This window comes from Lycorma delicatula, chromosome 5, assembly GCF_047948215.1.
Source record: "Lycorma delicatula isolate Av1 chromosome 5, ASM4794821v1, whole genome shotgun sequence".
Classification (NCBI taxonomy): Eukaryota; Metazoa; Arthropoda; class Insecta; order Hemiptera; family Fulgoridae; genus Lycorma; species Lycorma delicatula.
This window is the reverse complement of record NC_134459.1, coordinates 63,124,151-63,136,690: the sequence shown is the minus strand read 5'-3', so window position 1 is coordinate 63,136,690 and position 12,540 is coordinate 63,124,151. Positions and strand designations below refer to the sequence as shown.

The following is a 12,540-nucleotide window of genomic DNA, read 5'->3' as shown; positions in this document are numbered from 1 at the left end:
TCTTAAGATTTTTAAAGTCTTTATGTATCAAACAAGATTTACAGATGACCCAGCTTCCAGATAGTAGTCATGTGCACATGTTTGGAATCCCATAACACTGTCGAAAGAATCTTTTTTTAAAGATTTTTGTGTTTTGAATATTTTGATTGTGGCTAACAACACTCTTCTTCTTTCTTTATATGTTTAGCCTCTGTAACTACCGTAAGGTATTACTTCAGAAGATGAAATGTATGAATCTAAATGAAATGTAGCCTTGTACAGTCTAGATTGACCATTCCTAAGATGTGTGGTTAATTTAAACCCAACCACCAAAGAACACTGGTATCCAAACTCTAGTATTCAAATTCGTATAAAAGTAATTGCCTTTACTAGGATTTGAACCTTAGAATCCTTGACTTCAAAATCAGCTGATTTGCGATGAAGAGTTCACCACTAGACCAACCTGGTGGGTTGGTGAACCATACTGCCATTTTTCTTCTGGTTAGAAATGATGCACCTAAGTTTCATCTCCCATCACAATATTGAAAAGGAAATCATCTCCCTCATCAAAATAATTTTTAAAAGCTGTTCAACATTCCTTTTATTGTTGCTTGTTCTTTTCTATGAGTTTGCATGGCAGTCACCGCAAACCAATTTTATGGCAGCCCAGCTGCACAATAGTATGACCTACTTATTTTTTTCATTATGCCTATTTGGTTGGCAATGCGTTGAGCTGTGCGAATCATTTTGAATCAACTCGTCCACTTCCTTTTAGTGCATCTTATCAGTCCCAGAAACTGGTCAAACCACTGTGAGGTTCATCCTCAATATTGGCTTAACTAGATTCTGATGCAAAAATTTTATTGCCTACCTATACTCGCATTACTTCGATCAAGTTTCATCACCATAAATGGCTTTTACACAACAATGAATTTCACTAGTATTAACTTTTCTTGCTGTTAAAAATTCAATCACTGCATGTTGTTTTAGTCACTGCATGTTCACATAGCAGGCGTATTCAACTCCTTAACAATGATGACTAACAGAAAATGAGAGGCAATGAGTTTTGGAATGTTAGTAAGTAGGGGAGTGAAAGTAAAGTTGACAGGACCAATTACTTTGTGCGATATTTTGTCCTCTTTACATATTCCAGTGTGCAGTACATTTCAGTCTCCCCTCATATTAAAAAAATAATTTTATTATCAAACCTAATTACAATTGCCCTTTGGAAAATATCCGACTTCTCTAGGTAAATTTTTTTTTTATCTTTGAACCTGAACCAAAGTTGTCTCCATTCAAAATTAATGGTAACAATTTGTATTTTCACCAAAATATAATTAACATAAATTTTAATAAAAGTGCTTTATACTGATTTGAAACCAGCTCAAAGCCCAGATAATATGGCTGCTTGGAATACCAGATATCTATTAAAAGGGGTTTCACAGTATAATAATTCCCTTGCTTTTCATGAAGCACACATTCAATCTATTAATTAATAATAGCAAGACAATGTTACTTAAAAATGGGTTTTATTTTCCAAAATTACAGTAAAACAGTTGGTAATTTCTTTTGCTAACTGAAAGAATTTTCAGTCACCCACTGCTGTTATTCTCCTTCAATAAAGACTAATTTCACTACTCCGTATTTTTTACATTATTTGGAAAAATTAAGTAATGTTTTGAAAAATAAAAACTTTTAGCATTATTTAAGAAAAAAATTTGTCTATTGAAATACCTTTTTATAAAATGAAAAAATCAAAATATGTACATACATTTCTGATATACAGCTGATATGGTTTTAATTCCATAATTGCTCAATGAACAAAGTATTTCAACAATAGCTTCTTCATCAGTGCCAATACCAGCAACTGCATCATGTAATTCTTTAGCATAAAATTCAGGTAATGGGGTCATTAGTGCAACTACAGCATCTTCAAAATTACCACCAAGCTCACTCTTTAGATCATCTAGCAGATCCTAAATAAAATAAAAAACAACAGAATGTAATTTTCCAGTATACAAACATTATAACAAAAAATCTGAAAAAAACATAAACTTTTAAAATAAGTAATAGTTAAGAACTACAACTATTACCATTAAAAAATATTTATTACAAGCAGACCCGCCAATGCTTCGCTATTGCTAGATTTGAGTATATATACAGATTAAATGAACACAATTGCAAGTTTGGTAAAACAATAAAAAAATTAACATTACAGAACTTCACAAAATTTAACCTTTCCGTTTTCCCTTATTCCCTTTCATTCCCACTTTTCCCCTTCTTCCCTTTTCCCATTTTCCCCTTTTTCAATTTTTCCCTTTCTCCCACACATAAATCGGTCCAGTAGTTTTTTAGTTTATAGCGGACGTACATATGAACATTGCCTTTTTTATATATGTAGAAGAAGAAAGTCTGTTTGTATATTTGTTTTGTAAATATCTCAACACTGATGCCACCTTGCGGGTGTATAATTTTTGCAAAAGTTTTTCTTTTCACGCAACTAATATATATTCTGAACATGAGCCAAATTGGACCATAAATGCAATTTTTTGAAATATCTCGACCCCAGCATCACCTAGTGGGTCTAAACTAATTCAGAAACCTTCGCAGGCATGCGCACAACTCAAAAGTTTCATCCCAATCAGATGAATAGTACAGGAACCCAAACTGGACAAACAAACATTCATTTTTATTTACATATATATATATATACATACAAATAAAAATTTTTAAATTATATAAAATAAAAAATTAATTAAGTAATTATTATTTAAAATTTTATAAAATTATTTAAAAAATTATAAATACTTATGGACAAATGATAATTAGCTAGATATCAGTAAACAGTTACATTATAAATCTTGGGCTACAACAGCAGACTGTGTTGCAAGCTATTCATGAAACCAGCAATAATAAAATAGGTGCAATCTGTAATTTGTAACTGATAATATAATATATAGCATCTCATATTTTCCAGCACTGCTTATGTTCATTGAACATAGCAAAATCTACCCTATATTTTGAACCTTATTATTAAATACAATTGCAGAGGAAGAAATAAAAAATCATCAATATCTTCTCATTGCTCATGTTTATTCAAATTAATTGTAATTTTTATCAAACTTTGATGATAAAGTGTAACGTATTTGGAATAACAACAATCATTTACTTACTACATTAACTACATCACACACAAATGAGTATGCAATGTTAACACTGACATACAATCTGTCAAGAAACTAATCAAGATAAAAAGAATAAAGGTATAAAATTTCACAGAAATTTCTAATTCATCAGGAGAGTTTTTTAGAAAAATTAATTTAAAATATTGAAACTGTAGAAAGGTATATTTACTATCTCAGTCACTGATATAAAATTTGATTTAATCTTTTTATCAGTTATTTTAATAGGGGAAATAATTTTTTATTTGATTTGTGTACATTCATTTAAGTATTGTTTTCATAATATTTACCGTACCTGGATAAGAAAACATTTTTCTGGGTACTTTTTGATTTATTTTTCAATATGGTCACCACTAAAAGGTTTATATACTTAGCCCAGCCTTCCAGAAGAGAGCTTATGTCAATTCCCTAAAATAATCACACCTATGGTGGCAATAACTTCATTACTGGTTGAAAATCTTTTACCTCCAAGCCATTTTTTTTTTTTTTTTTACAGAAACAAGCGATAGCACTGGGAATCTGATTAGATGAATATGGAGGGTGTTGGAGCAATTTGAAAAAGTTGCCTTAATTTTTTCATGCATAAAGTTGTTTCCACTTTTTTGGAAGAGGTTGACCTTTGTCAAACCATTTTTTTGATGCGTTTTGTTTCAGGAGTGTATTAATAAACCCAATTCTCATCAACCATTACAAACTGATGTAGAAATTCCTCTCAATTGCGCCAGAAGAGATAGAGATAATTGCTTGAAATGTTTTTTCGGCACTGCTTTTGATCCGGTATGAGCGACATGGCACCCATCTAGCGCACTACTTGTTCATGTCCAAATGTTCAAGCAAAATATTGCGCACGCATTCTGCTGACATGCCTACAGACTCTGCTAACTTGTTCACTGTCACTCGTTGATCTGCCAAAATAATTTTACGCACTTGTTCTAACATCTCTGGCATAGTCACTTCAGAAGGGCATCCACTGCAAGATTCATCACTAGTGTGTGTTTGACCCTTTAACTCTGAGACCCAGCGTTGAACGTATTTGATGGAGATGAGTCTCCCAATATTTTGAGCACTTCTTTAATTTCCTTTGCATCTAACCCTTTCAGAAAAAAAATGTCATTACTGCAAGAATTCCCAGTTTTCCTTTTTCCAAAAAATACTCTACTTCTCCACTTTGTCAGTCTCTAAATACTCTATGCTGTAGCAACTTGAAACTCTTATAATAAATTAATTAAGAGTGGAATCACGCAATGCTGTTCAGAAATTAAGCATACTAATTCCATCTCTGTGGGAGGCCTGGAACTTTTCACCCCACCCTTGTAGTAATTGATACAATCATTGTAATTTAATTTGTATTCTGCTAGATTATTACCTTTTTCAGTGAATTTTTATTAATTTGCTGAATAATCTTATGTATTTTGACTGTAGTTTAGAATGCCGACACTGTAATCCTTATTAAAACATACTGACAGTATTGAATGATCTCTGATCAATGAACAGACAAGTTTATGAATTTTCTTGTTCTGTTTCTTTGTTTTGCGTTCATTCATCATCGAGATATTGTTGTAAGTGTGGATAGGAGTCATTAACTTGTGCCAATTGTTTTTTGTACCAAGTTTTTCAATGTAGTTGTTAATTGACAAAGATTATGATGCACCATGTATGTGTAAGGAACTTGTATGTTTCTGCTGTTTGTAGAATGGTTATAGGGGTTGGAAATAAATATGTCACATATAATAGTTTTTATACATTTAAAACACATTATTCTATAACACACTATAGAGGTTTAAAAATTACTTTAACACGATTAACTACAATGCCACCACTGGTAACTCCACTAAAGCAGAGTTGCAAAATTACTTCTGAAAAGTCTTTTAATTTAAGATTTGAAAACGAATCATTAAAATTTTATAATAATATTAATATGACTTTAACATTACCTCAGGTCATTATCACTGTAATTAATATCTTGACTACCTTAAAAGATTCTTTTTACACATGAAGTTCAAGCATGTTATCAGGGACAAACTTGGAATCTTACAACTTAGATATTCAGTCATATATACTGTAGATAATGGTAAATAATAAAATAGAATCCTATAACCTGATAGTTCTGTAATACCAGAATTTAATTTCTAACAGTAGCTCTCTAAGTAAAATGTAGTGAAAAAAAGGACAAAATACAAACCACAATTATACTTGTTAATTCTGCAAGCAGCTGCTCTTTGGATGGATGGTGCATTCTGGTGACAGATACATCTGACACCACATTAATATTATTAAATATTCAAATACATAATGAAAAAAAGTGTAATCTGATATAATATATTTAGGGATCCAGAATCATTCGGAAAGTTCTTGGCCTGACGCAAAGATGCTACAAATATGACAATGATATTTGTCAAATATGATCCTTTAAATGGCATGCTGTAAAGTTTCAGACAGATGCATTTAATTGCTTGCTTTTGGCAATCGAGTAGGGCAAACAAGATTTTACAACTTCTGAAAAGTGGATAAAACTGAAGATTAAGCTGTCATAAAGTACACTGTTTTAAAAGATTTAAATTTGACAAATACAAAAAGAGTTAGATTCCACTTTAAACAATCTTTCCCCTTCATTTTTGATAATAAAATAATGGATTGCTGAATTAGACATGGCTATACATCCGTCCAAGATGATGAACAATGAGAACGCCTAAAAGTCACTACGATAGACAAAATTGTCACAAAAATCCACAATACCATACCACTAACATCTCAATAGATTGTGATCACCACACTGTATACAATGTTTTGGTATGAAAAAGCTTTTCACTCACTGGGGTAACACTGCATTTATAAAAAGTTGACCAAAAATGCATTCGACTGAATATTTAATGATATTTAGGTTTACTTAAATGTGATTCCGCTGATTATTTTGACAACTTATAACAACAGATGAAACATGATTCACTTCTACACACCAAAGACTAAACAATGGGTGGGAGCAGGTGAAATTGTGCCAAAGAAAGTGAAAACAATTCCACCTACAGAAAACATCATAGTTACAAATTTTCACGATTCTCATGGTGTGGTGCTCATAGACTACATGGAAAAAGACTGGACCATCCCCAGGGAATTTTAGGCTTCATTACTGGACCCACTGAAAGATGTTATTCAGAATCAACGTCGATATATGATAAAAACAAAAGTGTTCTTTCACCAAGAAAATCCACCTACACACACATCTCAAGATGTTGCTGCAAAACTCATAAGTGTGTGTATCTACATTCCAAAGTATTTTCACATACACCATATTCACCAGATTTAGCTCCCAGTGATCACTTCGTTTTTCCAACCCTGAAGAAATGGCTCAGTGACCAAAGATTCAATTCAAATGATGAGGTCAAAGCTGAGATAACCGCTTATTTTGCAAAGATGGACTAATCACATTATAAGAATATTAAAAAGTTATAAAGTTCTTAGTCTAAATGTATCGAATTGAATGGTAACTACATTGAAGAAATTAAAAACAAAATTCTGAAAAATGTTGTTTTCTTCATCAGGGCAAGAACTTTCCAAACCCCTTGTAAAAGATGAGATAGTATTGTTCACAGAGAATGAAAACTGGCCTTGGTCTTACTCAACAAAAACTGTTTCAACCTTCATGGGCTCTACTATTAACTAGACTGAATTTAATAATCTATAATCATTGCAATACCTTATCTGTGCCTCACACATATACATATGCATGCATGCTTGCATATGTGTACATAAATTACTATTATTAAAAAGCTTTTATTCTTAAATTATTTTTTGAAAATCATAATTTCCTTATAAACTCTTATAAATAATTTATTGTTCATAACTTTATGTTATTATGAATTTAATGATTCTTGATACTAAAACACAATTTGTCAGTTTGTGTTGATTTTTTATATTTAAGTGCTTATGCTATCATCGAAACCTTTACTAATAGATCTGTAAATACAAAAAAATATTTTTTTTTTAAATTAATCTTTTTTAACTAATGAGATATGCATCTGTTTTCACAGTTAAAGCCCATCTACTTTTTTGAGACAAAATTTTTTTTGTTCCTCATTCATTTACCACATTGTAATTATATTTCTCATTTAATAATAATAATAATGCATGACTGCTATCGCAAAATATTATTTATTAAGTTAAATAGTTTAGATTATGTTAACAAAACTAACATGTCAAATGCACAAAAATCTCAACATAATGTATAAATTACTGTTATTTTTATTACAATAACAATAAAAACAACAATATAAATTAGCTGATAAGTTAGTTTGCATGGTTTTGTTAAATGTGTAGCAATTTGTACACACAAAATATGCCACTTTCAACCATTAAACAGCCCAGTCATTGGGCAAGGTTAGGACAGCTATTTAGCCCTGTCCACAGTACAAAACCCATTAAATAAGTAATATTAAAAAAAATTATAAAATTTAAGAAATAAATAATGTTAACAATCCCTAATAAACATAAAAGTACCATTCAAATTTAATATTCCTAAAAGCATAAACAAATTTTTTTCTCTTTATGATATTGCCACATCAGCTTAGTTTGTGTACGTGGGTTATGAAAATGAAATTTTTTAGTGTATGAAAAATGCCATGCCTGACTGGTATTTGAACCCAGGCCCTCGAGTGAAAGACTGAGACACTACCACTCTACCATGAAGATAAGCACATTAATAATACTTAATCTATAAAATTTTATCAGGTTTTATACCTTTCCATATAGCGTCTTGAAACTAGCAAAAATCTCAAGTCTCTGAGCTATTGTACGATGGCCAAGTATGTCAATGATTGCCTGCTCATCGGTTCCAAAACCTTTCATGGCTTTTCTCAACACAGCAGCATCTTCATTTGGATCAAATGAATCAGCTGGGAAAACTGTACCACAGCACTAAAGGATAAAACAAATTACAAAAAAAAAATTAGAAAATTATCTTCCATTAAAAAAGCTTAAATCTAATACCCCCAAAAAAATAAAGACGTGATTTTCCTAGTATCAACTCATAAAGCTAACAAATGAGTTTTTATTTTTTTTCAAATAAATCTGAACTCTGTAACTCAATGTTATTATTGAATACATTCAATACAATATAAGAATACATTCATGATTATTCAACAACCAATGTGTACAATAAAAAGCAATATTTCATATTACTAAGATAAAAACTTATTATTAATCAGGAGCATAGTTACATTCTGAGTAACTATTCTATATACAAGTCTAGGTAATACTGAAAAAAAAAAAAAACTGCGTAGGTTTAAAACTTATAAGAATAGTGATACTTTCTCAAATATACAAATAATAATGCAATATCTGGCCAAGGGTGTAAACTACAGCTTTCAAGTCTAAGTAAGTAATTCACTGACACAGATAGATATTACAAAAGCAATTCTGTATACTAAATACAGGATATCAGAAGTTTATGGAAAAATTATCTAGTAAATTTAATCAAGTAAAGATCAAGTTTTACAAATATCTCGCCTGCATACAATACCACCAGTTCAACAATAATCCAATAAAACAATAACTTCTTTTATAAACTGGTGGCATTTGGTGTAAAGTAAATTAATAAAAATCCTATTATACATAAATGTGTAGAGTTGTTAGGTTAAGGGTGACAAATTATTTGATTAAATACTATATAAACACATTTTTTTCAGTAAAACACATCATCTAGGAATAGTCTAGATGTTACAAATTTTTTTTAAGCCTCAGAGATAAAAACTTTTAGCATGTGAAAATGTCATGCCTGACCAGGATTCAAAATAGCAGTTACAAATTAGCTAACAGAATTGATCTAAAATAAAATGAATCGTTTCAATATACTGTGATTTACAAGAAAGGTCACTACATATAATTCATTGGGCCATTAATAAACAGTAACACTTTCTAAATTTATTAACTGTACAATATTTATAACTAGGTATTGTATAAATCGTAAGATCTAGTGTTTTCTTCTATTAAGAAGTAGGCTTACCTGATAGACATAGTACGTCATCTTGTTCAAACAAATCTAAAACTGCAATGTACCTGAAAACAAAATTGTTAATATCAAATAAGACAATACGAATGCCGGAACCTAAAATTAGACTGAAAAAACACAACTGGACGTAATACTGAACTGCACTTGTCCGACTGCTCGATCACCCCTCCACTAAGTTAAATCAAACAACTGAGTCAGTCCGATAGTGGGAGAAAGTACATAAACGATTCAACATGTGATGCGCGTTTTGTAGAACGTTATATGTTAGTTCTTCACAGCGATTCTAAGAAAATGCAACATTATAGTTTTCCGCATAGGAAATTCAAACAAAATAAACACCCTGAACGAAATCATCAATCACTGTATTAACGATAACGTTATACTGTCCAATTACGGAGTCGTTTAAAAATGATATTACCTTGAAGCAAAAAGTTAGAGAATTAAATAAATCTTTATTGTATTACACTTGCTTTCTAGGTATAACAGTACACAAATTTTCCGCCGATAAATAGTTGTTAGTTTTCGTCTTGTATTTCTGCATCACCGCAAATTTCGAATGCTTCCCTCAAATGTACCCCGCCTGATTGATGATTTAATTTTGAAATAACATGCGCGGTACAAAACGTACTAACTTACTTACATATTATATTCGGTTATTCGAATAAAATAATTATTTTATTGAGTTTTTTTTGTCTTCAGTCATTTGACTGGTTTGATGCAGCTCTCCAAGATTCCCTATCTAGTGCTAGTCGTTTCATTTCAGTATACCCTCTACATCCTACATCCCTAACAATTTGTTTTACATATTCCAAACGTGGCCTGCCTACACAATTTTTTCCTTCTACCTGTCCTTCCTATATTAAAGCGACTATTCCAAGATGCCTTAGTATGTGGCCTATAAGTCTGTCTCTTCTTTTAACTATATTTTTCCAAATGCTTCTTTCTTCATCTATTTGCCGCAATACCTCTTGCGGCAAATAGATGAAGCAATGCTATATTATTGAGTAATTATCAATAATATAGCCAACCTCCGTGGCGGAGTAGTAACATTTCGGCCTTTCATCCGGAGGTTCCGGGTTCGAATCCTGTTCAAGCATGGCATTTATCACACGCTACAAAATTCATTATCAACCATCGGTAACTGTAAGTGGGCGAAAGCCTGTTGTTACTGCACAAATAAATAACTAAGTAATAATTATATCTTTGTTGATATTAAAACCGCCATTGCTAGTGAGAGTAATCTTCAAGTGGCCATCGTCCTTGCATTTATGGCCGTCTAAATACGATAAAATTGTACTTATTTTTTCACAAGTATTATAAACAAAAATGGACTAATGAATTCAAATAGCTGTGGTAATCAAGGAAAGACAAACGATGACGATATTTTTCTATGATGCTAGTTCCAGAAGCAAGTTACAGATGAAATAAATAAAAATATTATCGATCATCAAAATGAAGCTACTCATTTTTCAATGTAATTACCAAAGCCTCTTAAAGCATTTGCTTCGACATGACTGTTATCTGTAGATATTCTGCACAAAACTTACATCCATATTTATCAACCGGTTGTTAAAGCGAAGTTTCTTAACGCAGGCTTTGGGACGGGGAGTCAACTGATAAAAAAAAAGAAGAGCGTCACGAAAAAAACGTCACGTGCTTGCCGTTAACACAGTACATTCAGGAATTGAGTTCAAAGAACTACAATGTTACTCTTTTGTGAACACTCATATTTGATCACGCTCATATTTAAATCATAGATTGGATTTAGCCCTTAACAGATTGAATTTCATTGTTAGTTCAAATTTCTTATTAATAAAAAATTGTATCATTTGTGTATACTGCGAATACATTATCTTGCGCCATTAATAATTCATGTAATATTACGTAAGAAGGTTCGCTTCCGTAGTGTGTCCATGCACCGACGCACTCGTTTTAATTTTTTATATAAGATAGAGTAGGTATAAGATATAAGAGTAGGTTGAAAAGATTTTGAGCTATGAGCTACTATCTTTCTGACCGCTTATTTGAGATGTTTCTATCCAATAGAAGCAATTAAAGTGATTTTGATGTGCAAGTCGCACCAAAATGTTGAATTTTTGTAATTAATTACTCCAAAATGTTGAATTACTTACATCCATTAAATGGATATTTTTGGCAAAATGGATCATTAAACCAAGAACAACTTCTACATAATTTAAATAATTATGAAAAATTACAACTTTCAGGACAATATAATTGTATTCCGATCGCGTGCCAAAATGACGCTTGATTTGTATCACTGTGTATTTAGGTTACCTAACACTGTTATCACGCTATGTGCCTAACCAGGAATAAAAACTGACAACTACTTCATTTAGATTCCTTGAATTCTGAGAGTCAGTGAACTTCTAAGAATTTATATTTGGACTTTTGAATGTAAAACAATCCTAACTTTTCGGTACGGAAGGTTGACAGGCGAGATCTAGCCAAACTAAACACATATTAACGTTACCAAATCTGTAAGTTCAATCTGCCCATCACTACTTATAGTTTAGCAAATTACTAACACATCCTTATATGCGAAACCTTAACTGTAACTTAGCTACAAGTAAACGTATCATTTTCACTACATGAGCTGGGATGAAGTTAATCTAAAAATATGTCCTGGAGATTTACGTTTTTTCATACAGTCCCTCATACATATCAATGAAAAATATTATTTCATTACTTAGATTTTTTTCTAGGTTAGACAATTTTTATAATTATACTACCCCTTTTGATTATTCACTTTACAGAATCTTTAAAAAAAAATAGAAATAGAGAAAATTGAAACTGCACGAGCCATTAATTTCATTATGAAGACTACATTTTTTTTGGGGGGATGTACAATGGAGTCTAAAAAAATTTTAAATCGTTCAAAGATTACGGACACTTCCAGTCCTATTCAAACATACAAAGTTATTTCAATTTCATAAGCTTACTTTGGATACAAAGAGGAAGTTTGGCATTTATCTGTTTCAAGTAGAAACAGTTCGGAATTTCCAAATAACATTTTTTTCGAAAATTAAGAAGAGTTTGAATCCAAGAATTTAATTTTACCTATTTATTTTGTAAAATTAGTTTTTTCCTTAGCTTGATCAGATTATGTACACCTGATTAACATGAGAAATCAGAAAACATCAGAAAAATGTTTCTAGGTAATACGGTACGGAATTTTGCGGTAAACTCCGTACTCTTATTTATAAGAGTGCATTTAAATATATAAAAGTATATTAAATACATAAATTTTAAATATAATAACTACACAAATAATTAATAACTAATAAAGACGATAATTTTATGTATTTCTATAAATACATAATGTATTGGTTTGCTTGGCGTTTCTCCCGCCACCAC

The 12,540-nt window shown here is 31.1% G+C and overlaps 1 protein-coding gene across 2 annotated transcripts in view; it reads right to left on the bottom strand.

Moving 5' to 3' along the window:
• LOC142325024 (annexin B9-like) overlaps positions 1–12,540 on the bottom strand; it is a 58,439-nt gene that overhangs the window by 22,163 nt on the left and 23,736 nt on the right. Inside the window, exons 2-4 of one of the 2 annotated variants that reach the window (XM_075366274.1) lie at positions 9,160–9,212; positions 7,896–8,072; positions 1,751–1,955 (exon numbers count right to left, since the gene is read on the bottom strand). In XM_075366274.1, the coding sequence (XP_075222389.1) occupies positions 1,751–1,955; positions 7,896–8,072; positions 9,160–9,180 (403 nt within the window). In that variant the 5' untranslated portion in view covers positions 9,181–9,212. Of the gene's footprint in view, positions 1–1,750; positions 1,956–7,895; positions 8,073–9,159; positions 9,350–12,540 lie in introns of those variants that run through there. The other variant, XM_075366275.1, reaches the window with a different exon arrangement.